At 39.1% G+C, this 23,343-nt stretch overlaps 1 protein-coding gene across 1 annotated transcript in view; it reads right to left on the bottom strand.

Moving 5' to 3' along the window:
- dcn (decorin) overlaps window positions 1–17,045 on the bottom strand; it is a 28,252-nt gene extending 11,207 nt beyond the window's left edge. The window contains exons 1-2 of the mRNA XM_017494179.3: window positions 16,862–17,045; window positions 7,068–7,302 (exon numbers count right to left, since the gene is read on the bottom strand). Coding sequence (XP_017349668.1) covers window positions 7,068–7,290 — 223 coding nt within the window. The 5' untranslated portion in view covers window positions 7,291–7,302; window positions 16,862–17,045. The remainder of the gene's footprint in view (window positions 1–7,067; window positions 7,303–16,861) is intronic.
- Between the last annotated feature and the right edge of the window lie 6,298 nt (window positions 17,046–23,343).

Raw genomic sequence — 23,343 nt, forward strand, 5'->3', positions numbered from 1 at the left:
TACATAACACCTTCATAAATCTCATAGCTACATAACACCTTCATGAATCTCATAGCTACATAAGACCTTCATGAATCTCATAGCTACATAATACCTTCATAAATCTCATAGCTACATAACACCTTCATAAATCCCATAGCTACATAACACCTTCATGAATCTCATAGCTACATAACACCTTCATGAATCTCAGAGCTACATAACACCTTCATAAATCTCATAGCTACATAACACCGTTATAAATCCTATAGCTACATAACACCTTCATAAATCTCATAGCTACATAACACCTTCATAAATCTCATAGCTACATAACACCTTCATAAATCCTATAGCTACATAACACCTTCATAAATCCCATAGCTACATAACACCTTCATAAATCCTATAGCTACATAACACCTTCGTAAATCCTATAGCTACATAACACCTTCATAAATCTCATAGCTACATAACACCTTCATGAATCTCATAGCTACATAACACCTTCATAAATCTCATAGCTACATAACACCTTCATAAATCTCATAGCTACATAACACCTTCATAAATCTCATAGCTACATAACACCTTCATAAATCTCATAGCTAGATAACACCTTCATAAATCTCATAGCTACATAACACCTTCATAAATCTCATAGCTACATAACACCTTCATAAATCCCATAGCTACATAACACCTTCATAAATCTCATAGCTACATAACACCTTCATAAATCCCATAGTTACATAACACCTTCATGAATCTCATAGCTACATAACACCTTCATGAATCTCAGAGCTACATAACACCTTCATAAATCTCATAGCTACATAACACCGTTATAAATCTCATAGCTACATAACACCTTCATAAATCCTATAGCTACATAACACCTTCATAAATCCTATAGCTAAATAACACCTTCATAAATCTCATAGCTACATAACACCTTCATAAATCCCATAGCTACATAACACCTTCATAAATCCTATAGCTACATAACACCTTCGTAAATCCTATAGCTACATAACACCTTCGTAAATCCTATAGCTACATAACACCTTCATAAATCTCATAGCTACATAACACCTTCATAAATCCCATAGCTACATAACACCTTCATAAATCTCATAGCTAAATAACACCTTCATAAATCCTATAGCTACATAACACCTTCATAAATCCCATAGCTACATAACACCTTCATAAATCTCATAGCTACATAACACCTTCATAAATCCCATAGCTACATAACACCTTCATAAATCTCATAGCTACATAACACCTTCATAAATCTCATAGCTACATAACACCTTCATGAATCTCATAGCTACATAACACCTTCATAAATCTCATAGCTACATAACACCTTCATAAATCCTATAGCTACATAACACCTTCATAAATCCCATAGCTACATAACACCTTCATAAATCCCATAGCTACATAACACCTTCATGAATCTCATAGCTACATAACACCTTCATAAAGCCCATAGCTACATAACACCTTCATAAATCCCATAGCTACATAACACCTTCATAAAGCCCATAGCTACATAACACCTTCATAAATCTCATAGCTACATAACACCTTCATAAATCTCATAGCTACATAACACCTTCATAAATCTCATAGCTACATAACACCTTCATGAATCTCATAGCTACATAACACCTTCATAAATCTCATAGCTACATAACACCTTCATAAATCCCATAGCTACATAACACCTTCATAAATCTCATAGCTAAATAACACCTTCATAAATCCTATAGCTACATAACACCTTCATAAATCCCATAGCTACATAACACCTTCATAAATCTCATAGCTACATAACACCTTCATAAATCCCATAGCTACATAACACCTTCATAAATCTCATAGCTACATAACACCTTCATAAATCTCATAGCTACATAACACCTTCATGAATCTCATAGCTACATAACACCTTCATAAATCTCATAGCTACATAACACCTTCATAAATCCTATAGCTACATAACACCTTCATAAATCCCATAGCTACATAACACCTTCATAAATCCCATAGCTACATAACACCTTCATGAATCTCATAGCTACATAACACCTTCATAAAGCCCATAGCTACATAACACCTTCATAAATCCCATAGCTACATAACACCTTCATAAAGCCCATAGCTACATAACACCTTCATAAATCTCATAGCTACATAACACCTTCATAAATCTCATAGCTACATAACACCTTCATAAATCTCATAGCTACATAACACCTTCATGAATCTCATAGCTACATAACACCTTCATAAATCTCATAGCTACATAACACCTTCATAAATCCCATAGCTACATAACACCTTCATGAATCTCATAGCTACATAACACCTTCATAAATCCCATAGCTACATAACACCTTCATAAATCTCATAGCTACATAACACTTTCATAAATCCCTAACTACATAACACCTTCATAAATCCCATAGCTACATAACACCTTCATGAATCTCATAGCTACATAACACCTTCGTAAATCCTATAGCTACATAACACCTTCATAAATCTCATAGCTACATAACACCTTCATAAATCTCATAGCTACATAACACCTTCATAAATCCCATAGCTACATAACACCTTCATAAATCTCATAGCTACATAACACCTTCATAAATCTCATAGCTACATAACACCTTCATAAATCTCATAGCTACATAACACCTTCATAAATCTCATAGCTACATAACACCTTCATAAATCCCATAGCTACATAACACCTTCATAAATCCCATAGCTACATAACACCTTCATAAATCCCATAGCTACATAACACCGTTATAAATCTTATAGCTACATAACACCTTCATAAATCTCATAGCTACATAACACCTTCATGAATCTCATAGCTACATAACACCTTCATAAATCTCATAGCTACATAACACCTTCATAAATGTCATAGCTACATTACACCTTCATAAATCTCATAGCTACATAACACCGTCATGAATCTCATAGCTACATAACACCTTCATAAATCCCATAGCTACATAACACCTTCATAAATCTCATAGCTACATAACACCTTCATAAATCCCATAGCTACATAACACCGTTATAAATCCTATAGCTACATAACACCGTTATAAATCCTATAGCTACATAACACCTTCATGAATCTCATAGCTACATAACACCTTCATAAATCTCATAGCTACATAACACCGTTATAAATCCTATAGCTACATAACACCTTCATAAATCCTATAGCTACATAACACCTTCATAAATCCTATAGCTACATAACACCTTCATAAATCTCATAGCTACATAACACTTTCATAAATCCCTAACTACATAACACCTTCATAAATCCCATAGCTACATAACACCTTCATAAATCCCATAGCTACATAACACCTTCATAAATCCCATAGCTACATAACACCTTCATAAAGCCCATAGCTACATAACACCTTCATAAATCTCATAGCTACATGACACCTTCATAAAGCCCATAGTTACATAACACCTTCATAAATCTCATAGCTACATAACACCTTCATAAATCTCATAGCTACATGGTTTAAATAACCCTTTGCACTAAGCAACCCTAACAAACATCTAATCATAAGAGGACCTTCATGCATTTCCTCAGAGAACAGGTTCAGTTTTATGGGCTTGTGTTTGAGTTCGTACTCTGTTTCCTGTTTTATATCTGTGTGTTCTCAGGACAGCGTGATGTAAATAAGGCTCATGGCTGGGGTTAGATAGAGAACAGACCTGTCACCTCCCTCCTCTATCCTCTCCTTCGCCCCCTGATGCCTGCCAGGAGGCCTGTGGAACAGATGAGGCCTGCACGGTAGTGAGTCCAACCTTCACTCCATCTTTTTACTCCCTCTTTTTTTCCTCTTTACCCTTTAGGAAGCTTTACCATGTGGAATAACAGCCTTCGTCAGAGCACCTCTGTCTTGGTAGCTTTCCGCCTGATCATCTGTTTGCTTTTAACGGTTCTTCCAATAAGTATAATCTTAGGATCAGTTTTTGGGAGGCTTATGACTAAAATCACCATAAGCATGATTTCCCACTATTGCTTAAAGTGTATTAGTAATGGAATAAGCTTCAACAGGATTTTCATTTATTTATTTTTTAAAATTAAAAACACATTCGATGTTGATCATTATTTATCCTGGATTTGAAGTTGAATAGTCTGTTACTTTAGAAACCAAAACAACAATAAACTTTTACGTTTAATCACGTGAAGGAGAAAACACAGAATTACAGATTTTAAAGATAGCGGCTAATCTTAGGAGTCCGCTTCAGTTAAAAAAAAAACAAAGAGGCCTCACATCTAAAACACCGAAAACAAACCGGAAGGACAGAGGCGTCAACATCTACAGCATAGCTGTAGTATTTGTGATTTGTTGATTTTTCCGATAAAACCTCAGTCAGACCAAACGCAAATAAATTCAACCTGAGAAAAAGTTTATTCACTGAAGGGGAAAGGACGCAGGAAGTGAAAGACGTGCTCCTGGTAGTGGTTGGTTTCGCTTCTGGTTGAATTCACGAGCCTTGGTCTCGCCAGCCAATAGAAACCAAGTGGGCGGGACTGTGGTCTGTTTGGTCGGTATAAAATGTGAGAGCTGCTCATTATTAAGCATTAATATCCGACTCTTACATCTGTGTTTTATTACAGTTACTTGGCGTACATGGTGTACATGGTGTACTACACTTGGAGTTTCGTCTTAAAATTGAGTCTGCACCCAGCGTTTGCACCCGTGGACCTGATTCAGTGGAATGATATGAAAACAATGCATCGTACGACTGATTATAGTTTTGTTTAAAGTTTCTTGGAAGAACCAGGACCAAGATTTTCTTCCACATCCTTTCTTGTTGGGAAGTATCTCATCTTCAGGACCCAAGCCTTTTCAGAAACGCTCACACGCACAAACAAAAAAATCTGTGGAAGTAATTAGGAACACTGGGCCGTCTTTGTGCTCGCTCGTGAAAGGAAGTGAAGTATTACAGACATTTACAGAGACAGGCATGTTATTAACCTAATGACTTGAAGATGGTAGGATCAAGCAAGAAAAAAAAACAAAAAAAAAAAACGCTGTCTTCTTAGAGGCTCCATTTTTGAGTAATAAAAAGTGAAAAGTCAGAGCTTTCTCAGGCCCGAAACTCAACACCTACTGTTAGGCCACTTGTTAATGTGAATTAAAGGCTGACAGAGTTGTAAAAGCGACGGCGGAGACGAGCAGGAAAACAGCACACGAGCCAAAGTTCTGTCTTCATGATTATAAATCTTTTTTTTCTTCTTCTTTTTCTGCTTCATACTTTGGAACATCAACACAGCTTATCTAAGACTAGAGTAGTACACAGTCAAGGAAAAGTCAAGAGAAAAGGATTTATATCACGTCCAAAATCAGCATTCCATTCACCCAGCTAACGTCATGTCCTATAGCGTCGTTTGTTTAATTAAAATCCTGTACACTTTACGGTAATTATAACACGTTTGGTAGCTACACATGAGTGCAAACGATGGAATCCAAAGGGGCTTTACAGGTTCAGAGAAATGACATTTCGCTCCAGTGTATACACGTTCTATAGAGGAATGGCAATACAAACACACTTGTTTTGAATTTTGTGAAAGTTGGGTGAATGAAGCAACTTGAACGAAACAGAAATCATTTCCGATCAGCTACATTTTTCAATAAAGGAGTAACGAAGGAGTTACAAAAGCACCAACACATGACAATAAGGAAAAGTGTATCAGGATGTTGTTATCTCAAGGTCAAGTTATTGAAACAATATCTCAATTCTTTAAAGCGCACCTGTTATGGTTTTTCAAATATTACCCTTCATGTAGTGTGTTATATATACGTAGCTGCTCGTGATTGGTCGTTAGGAAACAGTAGTGATCAATGATTGGTCGTTAGGAAACAATGGCGATCAGGGATTGGTCGTTAGGAAACAGTAGTGATCAATGATTGGTCGTTAGGAAACAATGGCGATCAGGGATTGGTCGTTAGGAAACAGTAGTGATCAATGATTGGCCGTTAGGAAACAGTGGTGATCAGGGATTGGTCGTTAAGAAACAGTGGTGATCAGGGATTGGTCGTTAAGAAACAGTGGTGATCAGTGATTGGCCGTTAGGAAACAGTGGTGATCAGGGATTGGTCGTTAAGAAACAGTGGTGATCAGTGATTGGCTGTTAGGAAACAGTGGTGATCAGTGGTATTTTTTTTAAGTGCACCTATTATGCGTTTTCAAATATTCCCTTTCATGTAGTGTGTTATATACGTAGCTGTTTGTGAATCTTAAAAAGTCTGCAAAGTTTCAAAAATCAAAGCACACGACAAACGGAGTTATCGACTCCCAAAAGAAGAAATCGATTCTGAACAGCCGAATCGAGTCGTTAGTGATTCCAGACTTTACTTCCTGTACTAACCTACGTAGGTTTGTAACAATAAACCCCGCCTCTGGTCTTCATCGGCTGCTCGCTGACAGACTCCTTATGGTAGTGGGTGTTTCCTTTTTGAAACACGTTGACAGCGGTAGACCAATCACAACAGACTGGGACATCTGACCAATCAGAGCAGAGTATGCTCTCTGAAAGGAGTTGTTTAGAACAAATCCTTTAGAACGGATCATTTAACGAGTCGTTTGTGACACTGGGGGAGGGGGTAATGCTGCAGTTTAAATTCTGAGCACGTTAAAGTGTTTTTTGACCTCGGATGCGTGTAAATCTATCGTATGAGAGCTTTAAAACTAAATTAGGCACGTTTCAAATCCACAATAGGTGCGCTTTAACTAATAATATCACTTTTTGACCTTTTTGTTTTGTTGTGTGTGAAAATAACAGAACATCTACAATAGCTTCCTTTGAACTTTTCGACATTTTGTAACTGTTATAACCTGGAACTGAAATGGATTTAATTGGCGTTTGATGTCGTATAGTGCTATAATATCGTCCTGGAAATTTTCAACTGGGTGAATACTAATGCAAGCTACTGTACAACAGCTAACACATTTTGCAATACTGCATAACATGATTAACATTATACATGTCATGTAATAGTGAACATTACCTAGGTCAGAGCACTGCACCACATGCAGATGGCACTGGCATCTGAATGGACAAACGGGTCCAATAGGTACTTCAGGGGGAATCTCTTGCTTCGTTGTGACGACAGGTGGCCCATCACCTGAAATTTGCTCGTCCTCCATCATGAAGTCCAGAAAGCCAGACTGACGGAAGGGCAGGGCCCAGCACACGGACACCAGGAGCAGGGTAAGACAGGCCAACCTCATGCTGTCAATGACCTGGAGGGTGGAGGAGACAGGGCAAAGGTCAGAGTTCAGAGGTTGAAAAGGCAGGAGGGGGTTTTTTAGCTCAAGGAGTTTAGGAGAACTGAGGGTTGGACAGATTTTTTTAGCACATGTATGGTGTTTCTAATGCACATGAGAAGGAGCAAAATGATCTTTTGAGAGATTGAAATCTCAATCTTGCACAATTGTGACACATGCAAATGCTCCTAAAATTGTGATTTTTGTTAGATTAGACTTGAAATTAGGCTTAGTGGGAACCAAATCTCTATCACAGTGTTACTTAGACAGCAGTGTTTCTTAAACACTGTTAAAACCACAGCGCTATTGATGTCTTGATTCTGATTGGTCAGGAGGTGCTAATTACGTTTCACTAACAGCAGCTCTGACAGTAGACATCATTAAATGCTATATAACTATTAACTCTATAACTATAAGAGTGGTTAAGGCTCTGGGGTTACTGATCGGAAGGTCGGGGGTTCAAACTCCAGCTCTGCCAAGCTGAGCACTGTTGGGTCCTGGAACAAGGCCCTTAACCCTCTCTGCTCCAGGGACGCCGTATCATGGCCGACCCTGCGCTCTGACCCACGTTGGGGTATGCGAAGAAAAGAATTTCACTGTGCTGTAATGTATATATAACCAATAAAGCCTCATTACATTACTCATTACATTACATTAAAGTATGTTTCGCTCTAATACATTGGTAAAATGCGGTGGTATAAAAGGAATAAAACACTTCAAAATGTGTTGTTATAGTAAAATAATCAACGACAGGGTGTTGTGATGAAGCGGTTACTGTTACCACCCCAATGCTGATTATTTGCCTATAACAGCAAAGTGTTTTATTCCCCGAAACCGAAGAAACACCCCTTCAAAATATGTGCAAGGGTTTTAAGACTCTATTCTAACTGGACCCATTCCACCTTTAGTCATGGGGAAGAAAATTTTCTTCACACTGCAAAGACTCCTGCCACACACACAAGTCTCGGGCAGGGCAACAGGCTCTTGAATGAAAGTAAAATTGCTGGGTAAGTAAATTCAATGTTAAGTCAGCTCCGAACAATTTCACGTCTCTCATTCTTGCTTTTGGCATACGATATAATTATGGTATGGCGAGCAAAAACTCTGAGATGGTGACCTCTGAGGGACTTAAGGGTTTGAATCTGACAACCTCATAAGCAAGCAAAAAGCACATACATTTGGATTTGAGCTTTGCGATATTTGCATATTAAACAAAGGACCAGAAAATCAGTGAATAAAATGATAGAGCCAAATCTATTCAAGGATTTTCAGCCATGGATCCAACAAAAATATCTTCGTCATTATGAAAAGCTCTAGCATGACTCCAAATAGCTGACTTCATCAGTTGGATGAACATCTGAGTATCTCTATTGTCCCCAAGAGAACGACATATCGTGTACCAAACCTGCAAAAGTGATTAATAAATAGACCAGCAGTGCATCCTTTGACCCTTGATTTCTGCAATTCTACACCAGTGATACATATCGTAAGTATCCCCTTGTTGGGTTGCGTGTCCCAGGGAACTCGGGGCACAAGGTGGGGGACACCCTGGACGGGTTGCCAACCCATCGCAGTATCCCCTTATTTACTGAAGCTAAACGTTTAAATGTTTTGAATAAAATTATGAACAACACATAAAGTGAGCTGTCAGTGTAGAATGCTTGGTCAGCTTATCCTTCAAACCGTAAGCACTGTTGGCATTGATTTATTCGTTCAACAAATCAATTAAATTATGATAAAATAGATTATATCCTTTGTATACATTAAGATTTGACAATAAAACAATAAAACACAATATAATAGGATGTGCTGGATCAAGTGCTATTTTAGAAGCTGCTGGTTAATGAGAGTAGAAGCCATATTGTTAAATTAAACCATATTTGCAGTGATTAATGCGATCATTACAACTAGGACTGCTCATGCAGCAAGATATTAGCAATACTTTGCGCTTGCCATCTTCTCATTCGTATGTCATCATATTTGTATTTTTTATTGTTGTTTTTCAAAACGAAACCAATTGTCTCTTGCTTACATCATACTGCATTTGACATTTGAGCTCTTCACTTTGCGTTTTCTATCCCAGATTTTTTTCTGTCTTAAAGGCGAGTGCTTGTGTTTAAACCGTATTCAGTCTGACGCTATTAAAGACTGCAGACTGTTTCTAACTCGTCCAAAAAAACTAGAAATTCTCAGCGGGCTGAAAGAACTCTGACTGCAACTACTAGCAATGTAATTAATTGATGGATCGTACTTTCACTCTATCCGTTGTTACCCGGAGTCTGGTTCCACTCAAGGTTTCTTCCTCGTATCATCTCAGGGAGTTTGTCCTCACCACCGCCACCACCGTCACGCTCAATAGGGATAAATTCACACACTGAAAATCTCCATCCTGTGTTTATATATTTCTGTAAAGCTGCATTGAGACAATGTCCATTGTTAAAGCGCTATACAAATACAATTGAATTGAATCGAATTGAATGTCTCCTTTATACAATAAACACTCTGACTCTGTTGAACTGTTACTTAATACAACATGTGTCTCATTCGTCCAGAATAAAAAAAAAAAAGAGAAATTCTCATTAGGCTGAAAGAACAAAACTCGGCCTGAAGCTAAAACTCTTTTTAAACGGTCTTCGCTCTGAAAGAACAGGCCAAGACAGGACCGAAGTGCCTCGGGCTCTGTCCTACTCTGCTTTCTAAACAGAGAATTAGATTCCTGCCATGGCTATCTGACCACCCACCCAGCTAAGACACGTTTTCACTTCTTTTTCTTCTTCTTTTTTTTCTCTCTCCAGTGTTATGTGTTCAGCCCTGTTCTGTCAGTGAAATGAAAACCATGACAAAGGCCAAAGAGCTCAAATTGAAGCCCTGTTTGTTGAAATGAAAAAGATGAATGTTTGCTTTCCTAATGAAATATGCTAACGGTGCAGGCAGGTTGTAACAGAGCTACTCTTGGAATGAGATTGATCAGCGTAGCCAGAGATCATCAATACTGTAGATGTGGATAAAAGTCTTTTCAGGTCCCTGACCGAGTTTCCAATCTTAATTTTACCTCAGAAATGGCACCTACCTGTTTTTGCATGTTCGTTTCCGAACTAGAGTTTTTATTATAGCGTGGAACTGATTCACAGTAACACATAAAATGTTTTTATAGGACGTTTTATGTCTCGTGTTCTTGATCCTAGGAGTGATTTTAGGGTGTAATCACAAGGAGGCATGACATCAAAAAAAAAGATTTACATCACTTGCTTTCTTGTCAGCTTTTTTTTTTTTTGATGTACCAACAATTTGAAACAGACCCCCCCCAAAAAAAAACAAAAAAACAACAACAAACAAACAAAAAAAAAAAACATTTGCTCCTGAATGGAAAAAAGAGGAAACCTGAAAACATATATTTTGCACTTTATCAATTTAAGTAGTTTATTATTAATATACATACATATATATATATATATATATATATATATATATATATATATATATATATATATATATATATATATATATATAATTTATAATTTATTATATGTAATTTCTAATACATATATTGCATTTGCCAGCATATTTTTGACTACCTTTTGTTTCTTAATATCTCTTTATTATTTCACTTTGAGCTGAATTTTTACATAATAATAATAATAACAATAGTAATAATAATAGTGGCCAGGTTAGTGCCTATGAGTCACCGAACTACAATACCCATCAGCCACTGCATGGCACATGACCGTGTCTCAATCAGCCTCACCTGTGTCTTGTTTTCACTCTGATTATCACCAGTACATAAGTTCCTTTGTTCGCCCTTCTGTTGTATGTTTAGCCCTGTAGCGCCTGCTTGTGTTTATGTATCTAGTTTTCTCACTCTTTTAATTCATAGTTTGCACTTTCTTAACATAAAGTCTGTACCTGCATCCACCGCCTCTACTTTACAGGACAATCATAATATACTAAACTTGAGCTAAATGGTAATGGGGGTCGGTGGTTTGTATAAAACGGACTGAAAATCCAATCTCTCTGCCTTTGTTTGTTTCAAATCGTAAACATTTGTCATGAGATCAGTTATTTATCATCATGTACACACTGGTCCAATCTAATTTCAATTCCAGCACAAAACCCGTCTTTGTTGTGCACAGTAGAGTATTGTCCGTGTGTCCTAATGAGACTCGTATTAGCAGGTTATTAAAACTGCATGGAGATGACGTTATCCAGAAAGAGCAAACACGGGATATTTTACTTCACTCCAACGCTGGAGAGTGTTAACAAGCAGATCCTGCCAGGTCATTACACACCCTCAGCACTAATGGAAACTGCTTCACTCCGGTGAACCTCTAGAGGCGACCCGTGTGTGTGTGTGTGTGTTTGTGCGCATTCATGTGTGTGTGTGTGTGTGTGTGTGTGTGTGTTCAGCCCAACAAAGATGCACTACTGGCTTTTTCCAGGCTTTGAAATAGTGCCTGGCTGAAAGCATCACCCCTGGCCTCCAATCTCTGAGAAAACGGATACGTGGCTCTTGAAACAGCTTGCAATTATTTTGCCTTCGACTCTGCTCGTATGTTTTTACTTTGTGTCAGTCCAGGCTTTAGTCATGTCCTTAGGTGAGAATTAAATCAGTGAGAAAAAGGGGGTATGGTTGTTTTTTTTTTTAAATTTAAAAAAAAAAAATTTTTTACGCTTCCTGTCTAAAACTCAACCGAACACACACACTGCTTTTCCATTTTACAGTGTAAGCAAATTACCGACAGGAAGCACAACGCGATCTGCAGGAGATTAAAGACACGCGTTCTGAGCTATAGCTTCACTTTCTCCCCATAGCCACTAATTCAACATAGTGTTTGAGGTTAAAACCACAGCGCTGCTCAAGTCTCGATTCTGATTGGCTGTTGCTCTGGCACAAAAAAAAAACAAAAAAACAAAACCCCAACAACAACAAATATGTAAAAATCGATAAGGTGACGCTTACTACGACATTTATGGAAGGAGTCTCCAGTGTCGGCGCTTTGTATCAGTCAGGGGTGAAGCTGTAACTTTAAGGAGTTTATGTGGAGTTTATGCTTTGAGGTTTCTCAGTAACATGACAAGTTTCTCTGTCTTACGTGTAAAGCTGCGATAATGTAAGTTAGACGTGGATGTTCCACAACATTTAATGTGACTATAAATGGATTTTAAACAATGGATTTAAAAAAAAGAAGAAGAAGAGGAAGAAGAAGAAAACAATTTGGGACAGCAACTCAATCAGTTGTTGCTTATTTTCCTATATAAAGGTTTTATTCCTACATGATACTATATCATTTTATATAATGAGAATGTTGTTGTTTAAGTTTGATGTAATTATAGTTGCTAAACTATTTTTATATGCACCCTGAAGGTGCCTAACAAGTCTGTTCCTTGACTTTTGATGCACTTTTTTTTTTTTTTTTAATGATGAAAGGTTTATTGTGATTAGCTCTGTGTGTGTGTGTGTGTGTGTGTGTGTGTGTGTGATACAGGAAGAAAGGAGACACCTTTCAACCTTTCTATACTGAATAAAAATACAAAGTAAGTCATGGGTTTTGCTCTGAAACATAAATGTTCACTCTTTTGAAACCAATGGAGCAGAAAAAATTGAAGGTTTGTAGGCACAATTTATCAATTGTGTTAGCATTCCCAATGACTGCGCATGATTATTTGCTAGAATTTATGCTAGTTACTTCAACAAAACATGAGGGAAGCAGGAGTGAGTGTCATAGCAACTGAAAGTTGTACTTGTTTTATACTTTAGCTAACTGAACTAGCTGACACTACTGTTACTAAATCCTAGCTAAATGCTAGCTAAAGCATCAAACTAGCCAGCTAACCGCTTTACATTTTCTTGTTTGGTACACTGACTATTCAAATTTCAAAAGAAAGGTTTTTTGTTGTTGTTGTTTTTTTTGTTTGTTTTTTTTTTTTTTTTTTTTTTTAACATGATATATTATATTATGTTTGCCCAGAAATGTATTGAAAGCAATAGACAGGAAGGTGGATGATTTGGAGTTTACATACAGGAGTCTTCAAGTATGACGAAGGAAGGCATTAGCAATCGTATATGCACACAGTTCACACATACTATATCTTACTAGCCAGCTAGTTAACCTTAGCTAATCTTACAGGGTTTCTGTGAGACTTACCTCTGTCATATTCAGAAATGTTCTTACTGTAATGTTCATACTCGCTGCTAATGCTAGCTAGCTAACACAAGCTAACCAGACCACATTTTCAAGCTTGCTTTTAAGTCGTATTCACAAATATAACGTCATTTCTGAGATTTTTTTTGTCTCTTTTGACTCTTGACTGCTAATGCTAAAATACGCTAACCAATCAACATTTTTAATGGGAATATAAAAGTCAAATGCTCATAATCTCACAACTATCTAGCGAACAATTTCAATTTCTGGTAGGGTTTCTGCGTAACTAGCTAACGCTGGCTCAGCTGACAAGATTTCGGCCAGATTGATTTGAGTCATATTCATAATCTTCACTGCTAATGCTAGCTAGTTAGCCAACAAAAGCTAACCAGACATTTCTAAGGGTATTATTTAAGTCACATTCATAGATGTTTCTAATCTTCACTGATGTTGATAACTCTGTAGCTAATATGGAACTGCTGTGAGTTGTTTATTTATTTATTTATTTTTCTGAGTTGCTGTCATATTCCTGTTAATGCTAACCAGCTAGAGTACACCAATTGACCTCAATGATTCTTTTTAAATGAATTTGGCTAGATGCTTTTGGTATTGAACGTAATAATGTAGTGTCTGAGTAGCGACAAATGAATGGTTTGTTTTGAATTAAATAGTTTAGTCATGTTTTATTTGTTGTCGCAGAAACTGGAGATGAAAAATCAGGAAAATACCGTTTGTGTCTGACTAAAAGGGAGGTTGTGAGAGGTTGTATTTCATTTCCTGTTGCACCATTTTGTCCAGTTTTTTTTTTTTTTTTTTGAGTTTTGACCAGAGAACTATCAGTCGATGAGCATCTGAATGAAGGAAAAACTGGCTTACGTCCAGATAACCTACAGTATCACGACACCTGCTTGGACCTGCATGAAAACAAATCAGGAAATGACTTGCACTCCTGGTGGTTCAATCACCCCATTCTCACCAAGCGAAAATCAAATGAAGACTTTCCCACAGAGCTTTAGAAAATTCCATCTCTTGAGATCCACAGAAAAGGGAGGAAAGAAAAAAAAACCCGCCATAGTATGTTGTTTAATAGTGAAAACATTCCGAGTGTTTACAGTCAGTTTGAGAGAAAGTATGCGTGTAGTTAAGCCACATCACAACCATTCCATTTACGTTAATCGTTCTCATCTACCCGATGTGTTAACTTTGGGTTTGGGTCTAGCAATGGAAATTCCAGCTATAAACTCCAGACGGGACGGGAATGGGAGTTGGGGAAATCAGGACGATAGCCAGTGTCCAGCGTGGCTCTTCTTTACCGTGTCTCGCTTCTGGCACTGCCCGGTAACATGATCTGCTGCAGGAACCGAATAACGGGGTAAAGAAACTATCTGTCGGCGTTTATTAGGAGCGCCATCAAGACACAAAACGTTCCCATTTGCCGCTGTTAAAGCTGCACTTCCAAATTTGGGAAATACTGTAAAGGCCTCTGTGTATTTGTCTGGACCCCTGTCTCCCCCCTCCGCTTCCTCCGCCCCTTCTCATTGCCTAACTCTGGTTGTGTTTTGAGTTAGTTGGGAATTTTGGTGGGGGTTTGATGGGAAGTGCATGGTCGGCTCAGCCTGTGCTCGGAAGGAAAGCTGTGTCATTAAAGTATTTTATGAGACCACGGTGCCAGGAAATCATCTCTTTCTCTACCTCACAAGTTTTCATTACATTTTTTATTTCAATATGTACATACATATACATATATATATATATATATATATATATATATATATATATATATATATATATATATATATATATATATATATATATATAAGTCTAGTGAAGCACCTGGGAGCTATGAGGAAGACTTCAGGCCCACAAACAGACTGAGACTTAATCCCAGTGTCTCCAAACTTGCCAAGAAATCTGGGATATAAGGACTAGATTAAGAGATGAGAAAGTAGCAGAAGCCAAGTTAACGCCGTTTCCACCAAAATCCTGTTTCCGTACGAAAACGAAGCGTACTTAAGTGCATGAATAGTATGGAAAACTTTTCCACGTACATTCCTGTGGCGCCTGTAAGATACTTTTCTGTGTTCCGTGTCAAAATTTGAAAGTACATGAAGCTTAAGTGTCCTTAAACTAAAGTGTATTTAATTGCCGTGTCAACTATTTAAAAAGACATTTAAATGATGTAGTATCTCACAGATGTGCGTCTCGATGACTATCTCCCAACGTGATAAAAGCGTCGTTTAAAACGCGCTTAAGTGTGTTTTCGCTGCAGTGACCTAGTCCTGAAGTGTATGCGACATGTCTATCATTATGTTTATCATTCACATCATATTACAGTGTATATTTCTTTATATAAGTTGTTAAAGAAAAGGTTGAGCTGTATATTTAATCATAGCGTCATTATCATTCCCCGGGATAGGCTCCGGGTTCCCCGTGACCCTGAAAAGGAGTGAGCGGTAGAAGACGGATGGACGGTAATTATCATTTAAGTTCTTTCAAAATAATACAGTTAGTACGTCTGTGTACGTGTTAGCACTCTGAGGGTGTACTTTTGATATTAATTATACTTTAGAAAAGGACACTTAAATACAGGTTTCTTTAATGAGGGTCTTGTTAGTCGTGGAGGGCGGAGTTTGGTGATTTCCCTCATCAAACACACCTGATTCAGGAGCAGCAGGTTGTTACTGAGTTTGCGAGCTGTGTTAGCGCAGAGGAAGAAGATCTCCACATCTTTTTTTCTTTTTTTTTTTTTCTTTCCAGGACACCAGGCCTCCGGGCGAGGAATATAAGCACTTTTACGACTTTAGAGAATCTCAACAATGTCTTGCTCATTTCTGTCTCTCTCTCTCTCTCTCTCTCTCTCTCACACACACACACACACTCACCATGTCTGAAAATACAAACGGTGAACATAAACACTGTTTTATCAGCGTGACGAATATATATAAACAGGTTAGGAATGGTGGAAACTGGGAAATATATGATGATTTCAGCAGAAATTCAGTGACACATATATATGTATGAGATGTGTAAAAAGCAGCACCACACCCCCCTTATAAACTCTCTCTCTCTCTCTCTCACACACACACACACACACACACACATACACTGTATGGCTTCACTTTTCAAAATGCTAACAGTATACATATGTCAAGCAACCTCGCCACACACACACACACACACACACAGATACATCAATTAGTCTCGACGTGCAAACTCTACACAAACACGACTAGCACCGAAAAACTTTACCTCGACCCCCAAAGTGTTTTATGGCAAGTACGGAAAGTGTTAACGCGTTCCCAGGATCCCAAATCCGAGAGGAATCTATCAGCCAAATTCCTGTGCGTTCTGTTTAGGAGAAAAGGGAGAGAAAGTGCGTGAAGCGCGAGTCGTACCTGTACCGTTTGCAGGAACGGGAGAGAAAGACGGCCACCCGAAAATCCAGAGAGGGATGGAGTGAAGCTGCAGCGCGGCAGGCCAAAGAGCTGATCACTGTGAGAATGCGTGCAGCCAAGAGAAAGCAGGTGTGCTGTAGCAGGGGAGGAGGGGACGAGATCGAGAGAGGAGCAAGCTGAGAGAGAGAGGGAGAAGGAGGAAGAAGAAGAAAGAAAAAAAAAAAAAAAAAGGAGGGAGGGGTTGGTTTCTGAGTCCCTCTCGAATTAGATAATTGGTGGAGAACTTTCCTCGCATGCACTTCCCGAAAAAAGTTGGAAGACGAGAGACGGGGAACAGGAGAGTGGGACAGGGAGAGAGAGAGAGTGAGAGAGGCTGGATATCTGTCATACTGTGTCATGAGTGCAGAGAAGTTCAAAACACATCCATCTCTCTCTCTCTCTCTCTCTCTCTCTCTCTCTCTCTCTCTCTCTCTCTCTTTTAGTGCTTTCTCTATAGTGGAAACGTTCCCTCCTTTCTACCCACCATGCTTTTGTTTCTCTGACAGACGATCACTGGACCATACACTAGTTTCTCACACACACTCAGGCCCTGATACTTATGCGTGTGTGTGTGTGTGTGTGTGTGTGTGTGTTTACTCGGAGAGGCTTTCAGTGTGAAAATGGGGTGACTGGAGGTGATAAGAGAGGAGAAAACTAGCTTTCACTCAACCTAAGCCCCGGTTCGGACTTCATTTCCAAGCACGTTAAAAGGTTAGGATAACGTAGTTCGATTCCATCGACCTGGATCCGTTTGCGTAAAAGCGTGAAAACAGGAAACGGCCCGTCGGATGCAGTGCAATCCCTTCAACTTCTACCTTATCGTGCATTTATAGGGGTTAAAATGCGAACGTAATATGAATAAGATTCCCAAGTGAGGAATAAAACATGACGTGGGACACTGTTAATGGAAGATAATCAATGGTGTCACGTACCGAAGCGGAGTTACTGCTACCGTCCCAGAGTGTTTTATTCCTCTCATACCACAGCAATTTGCCAGTGACGAAAATTTCATATTAATGTACTTTTGAACAATTTAAACGTGTCGAACGTGCGTGAAAACAAGTTACTTCCTGTTCTCGTTCACTTTGTAGCAGCGATAAACAGTCGTTCCCGCACTCGCCTCTCGTTCTCTAAAAATGCAGCTTGTCATGCTAGCGAGAAACCACGAAGCGGTCCTGAAGATGCCTGAAAACTTAACGTTGCGGCTTTATACATGTTACAAAGCGCTGACAATGGATACTCCTTCCGTCCATCCATCCATCCATCCATTTTTGCACCACTTATCCAAGACAGGGTCGCGGGGGAGCCTATCCCAGGGGAATCGGGGCACATGGCGGGGGACACGCTGGATGGGGTCACAATCACACACACATTCACACACTACGGGCAATTTGGAAATGCCAGTCAGCCTACAGTACAGCGCATGTCTTTGGACTGTGGGAGTTAACCAGAGTACCTGGAGGAAACCCCCGAAGCATGGGGAGAACATGCAAGCTCCACACACACGGGGCAGACGCAGGAAACGAACCCCCAACCCCAAACCTGCTAACCACTAGCAGCTAATATATTTAACTCACTGTTGCTAAGGAACATGTACAGCTAGCTAGCTAGCTAGTCGAGGAATCTTGCTAGTTACATTTCCATGATATTATGTGAAAGAAGTAGAGCTCCCCAAGCTCCTGGAGAAAACTGACCTGATCTCATTTACCTGTCGCTAACATGGTCACACTTCTAGTTCTCATTAGAAGCATTAGCATTTTGTTTGGGCGGGAGGGGGATTAAACTCTACATCTATTTCAGCTCAGCCAGTGGATCGTGGGAGGATGTTAGCGTTAGCTCTCTGGAGGTTACAGATGGTGACCTGCTTATCTTCTTTGCTGAATTCCAGAGTCCAGCCCACGGACGTTATGTGTTTTGCAGAGCATTTAGAGCTCCATTCAAGAGGGACATAGTGATAACATAGCATACTCCTATTATTACTGTAGCTTTTCATTTTATCCACAGCTTTCGAGCTTGAAATTTACGACACCTTTTCTGGGATGTATCGTGTATGACATACAACACGGTTCAATTCCATATCAACATAAATACTGTGTATTTACACACATACACATCCCCCGAAAAACATACACAGTACATTTTCACTTCAGCTGCAGATATAATGGCAAAACTGATTGTAAAGACCAAATGCTCTACAGACAATAAATTGAGTCATAAGGAACAAAACGCCGCAGGAGGCGGCGCTGTCATGGGAAAATAATCAGAGACGGCGCGATGCGACTCTTACCGCCGCAAAGCCGCTTATTTTCACCACATCGAAGTGTTTTATTCCTCTTTATGACATCAGTTTGCCAAGGATAACATTGTATTTCTGAAAGATTGACACATTTTATCCATTTAGAGTTTCATTTAATGCCGTTTAACGAGGTACTTCCTGTTCTCACTTACGTTACAGCAGCTACAAAGAGTCATTTCCTCATCAGCAAATCTTCTGACACTGGAGACTCCTTACGTAAATGCTAAATAATGAAATCTAAACGATTTCCAGAGAAATGTTGGGATCTCTTTGCTTTAACATGATCGTATTCCGGAGATCGGAGGAGTTCTGAAGCCTGAAATGCAAAAATAAAGCGAAAAACTGTTAACCGTATGCATCCAGATAAAGATCTGCTTCTAATATTCCCAGCTCTCTATTGAATTCTGGGCACCGTTGTTGTTGTTGTTTTTTAAAAATGATTTATTTTCAAAGCACAGGCGATGGAGACGGTTCCTCAGTGTAGGAGGACAAAATGTTCCCACATGAAATCAAACATTTTTATGTTACTATAAAATATTTCTTCATTTGTTTTATTTATTTCTCTTTTTTTAAACCTAAAAGCCAGTGGAATCCTTTACTAACACTTCGAACAGCTCCTACACTAAAAGTTTTCTGTACCCATACAAGCTGAAAACAGAAAGGTTTCTGAAATTATTCAGGCCGTCTACAGTATAATGCTATATGTTTAATACTATACATGTACAATCGACGGGGGCATGGTGGCTTAATGTTTGCATCTCGCACCTCCGGGCTCGGGGGCTCGATTCCCGGCTCCGCCCTGTGCGTGTGGAGTTTGCATGTTCTCCCTGTGCTTCAGGGGTTCCTTCTGGGTACTCCAGTTTCCTCCCCCAGTCCAAAGACATGCATTGTAGGCTGATTGGCGTGTCTAAACTGTCTGTAGTGTGCGTTTCTGCCCTGTCTTGTGCCCCGAGTCCCCTGGGATAGGCTCCAGACTCCCCCACGACCCTGCGTAGGATAAGCAGAGAAGAAAATGGATGGATGAATGGATCTACAAGCAATCTTTAGGCTAGTCATATAACATTTTCATAATTCTCTCTCTCACTATATATATATATATATATATATATATATAGCGTGAGAGAGAGAGAGAGAGAGAGAGAGAGAGAGAGAGAGAGAGTCTGAATCTTGCTTGACCATTTACTGCTCTGTTTTTGGAAATTGTATCCCCATGCCATTCCCTACGAGAAGCAGTAGTCATGTGTACATTTGTTAACATGTCAAAACACAGTAAAATTATATTTATACCGTCGTTTAGCAATTTACGACTCGGTAATTTTACCAAAGTGGTCAATTTGCTGCCTACTCACAGTTCCCGTCGCACCGTGCCATGCGCAAAACCAGCACACTCTAATTAAACTGTGATGTATACGCTATAATGCTTGCAACATATTTTATTTATTTGATTCCAGGTACGTAGCACCGAACCTAAGCAGAACAAAGCTACGGTTACAGTTAAGTCAAACTGTTTGCCCCTGTTTGTTCGTTTTCACAAACGTTTGTGTGGGAAGAACCATTTTAAACGTGACACCGTTAGAAATAATGTCATGGTATACCCTAGAGGTTTCAAGAGGTACCTATTTTTCAGGCCTGTATCTAAACAATCAAAGTCAGTGGTAATTACATGTGAGGGGGATTTAATCCTGAATGGATTGCAGATGATGCAGGTACATGAAGAACAAAAACAAAAAACCCACCCCGTGCTTTAAAGAGTCTTTTCAAAGGAGTGGTTTCTAAACCCTGCTTAAAGTGGAGCACTTTGCCAACAGCTAAACGCACACAGCTTGCATAAGCAAAGAGTAAACTCGAATGGCACAGGGAATTAAACGCATGTGCTTCAATCGGTGTGTGTGTTTAAGTGCGAGAGAAGAAAAGGCAGGTATCGTCTTGCTACTGCCAGCATGTCTGTAACTACAATCAATCTTTCAGAAAATGGGCCCGCTCATCCTTCATGTGCTTTCTTCCGTTGTCGTGTCTCTTTCCTGGGAATACTCTCAATCACACTTTGTCATTGAAATACTTGTACTTAAGATATATATATATATCTTATATATATAACATATATAATTTATGCATTCATGAGTAAAAGATTTTTTTCAGAATGTTACATTAAGGAAATCTTCAGTGTCCATGAACAGTTTGCAACACTGACCCTGGGTCAAAACATCATCGTCTCCCATGTGCTAATTCCCATCCACAAGCTAGCTCCTCCCATCACACAGCTGCTACTAACCAGGAAGGGTGAAGGCTAGCGTGTGCTTCCTCTGAAACATGTGAAGCCAGACACGTCGAAGAGCAATGTACAGTAACACACTCGGAGGAAAGCTCTATCTGCCTTCTTCTGCATACATGAGCTCAGAGATGCCGACGATTATCAGATGTCGCTATGATTGACAGTAGAGTATACGGTAATGCCATTCATCGCGAGCCAGCAAGTGTGGCCGATGACCGTGGCACTGTTAGGATTCGATCTCCCAACGTTAGGAGACATACTGTCCTGTTGCGCCACTCGAGAGTCATGTTATCTTTTGTCCTGAAACAAAAAGTTTTAATTTTTTTTTTTTTTTTTTTTTTTAAATAAAACAAACATTGGAAGCGTTGCTGCCTCACAGCTCACCGGTTCAATCCTGAGTTTAGATTACTGTCTGTGTGGAGTTTTGCATCTTCTGGTGTCCCATCCAGGAAGTGTTCCCAGGATAAAGAGCTTACTGAAAATGAATGAAAAGATTAACAAAGTGAACAAAAGTGTAACCAGAGACAGGGTTAGGGAAGGACAAATCTTTATTGAGGTACTCCCAGTACTCCCAGTCCACGATTGTGATCAGTCAAAGCTCTATGTTGGCAGATCCGTTACCTGAAAACAGACAGGCTGAACTCACCGTCGTAAACCAACCTGAACATGCAATACACAGAAACTAACCTTATGTCCAAAATGTACCCTACTGACTATTCCCTACTAACCACAAGTAACACAGTTACCATTTTGAGTGTTACATTCATATTTCAAGCAGTGGCCTGTCTCTGCTGAATACTGACATGACTAATTATGAGGAATATGTGTGAGTAAACAAGACCCAGGTGCTAGCAATGATCTGAGCAGAACTGGGGCAGGAATTGAGGACAACAGGAAGCTGAGCCATGAAGACAATTTGACAAAATGCAAAGGAAATTCGTAGCATGCTAGGAAAGTGTGTAGCTGTTAGCATTTTTAATAATGCTAGTTTCATGGATATAAAACTACCCTAAAGAGTTCTCACTCGATTCCTCAGATGGTGGCGGTGTAGGTTCTGTGTGAAACCCTACGTTAAAAAAATGGTTTCCCTACCAGAGAGGTTTCCAAGCAGAACCAATTTAGTGAGTGAAGAACCCATAACTATCCAAAGAACCCTCGAGGAACCCAAAGTGTAATTGGTCTTGAGTGATACGATGCCTTGCATAAGTATTCACCCTCTTTGAAGATTTCTTCACGGTAGGACCCGAAACTGAAATGGACTTAATTGGGATTTTATATATAAAATAAATAAATAAATAAATAAATAAAACCCAAAACGACATATATTGCTATAACAATATAGAAAATTTCGACAAAGAAAAAATGTAGAAGATGTGATTGCATAAGTATTCACACCCATTGCTGCGAAACCCCTAAATTAGTTCCAGTGGAACCAGTTGCCATCTGAAAATTAATTTTAATATTATGCTATCAGGGGCCTGTATATAAATACACCTGCTTCTGGAAGAACCCATAGGTTGTCAGAAAATATATCTAGACAAACAGCATCATGCAGCCCAAGAAGCAAACAAAACAAGTCCGGACAAAGTACCGGAAAAGTATAAATCATTAGAATACAGCACAACTGCGACTTCGTCTAGAGGAGACGGTCCAGAAGAAGTCAGTGACTGGGTAAAGAGGGAATTAGTAAGAGGAGCAAGCATGCAGCCATGTCTAATTCTGAATATGATGCTCCCACCACCATGTTTCACAGCAGGGATGTTTTCACAGTGATGAGGATGCTTGGGGTTGGGGGTAGGCAGCATGATACATTAAGAGCCAGGCGGGTGTAAACTTTTAAACAGGATGATCGGTGTGAATTGTTAATATTTTGTA

The sequence above is a fragment of the Ictalurus punctatus genome, chromosome 19, assembly GCF_001660625.3.
Source record: "Ictalurus punctatus breed USDA103 chromosome 19, Coco_2.0, whole genome shotgun sequence".
NCBI lineage: Eukaryota > Metazoa > Chordata > Actinopteri > Siluriformes > Ictaluridae > Ictalurus > Ictalurus punctatus.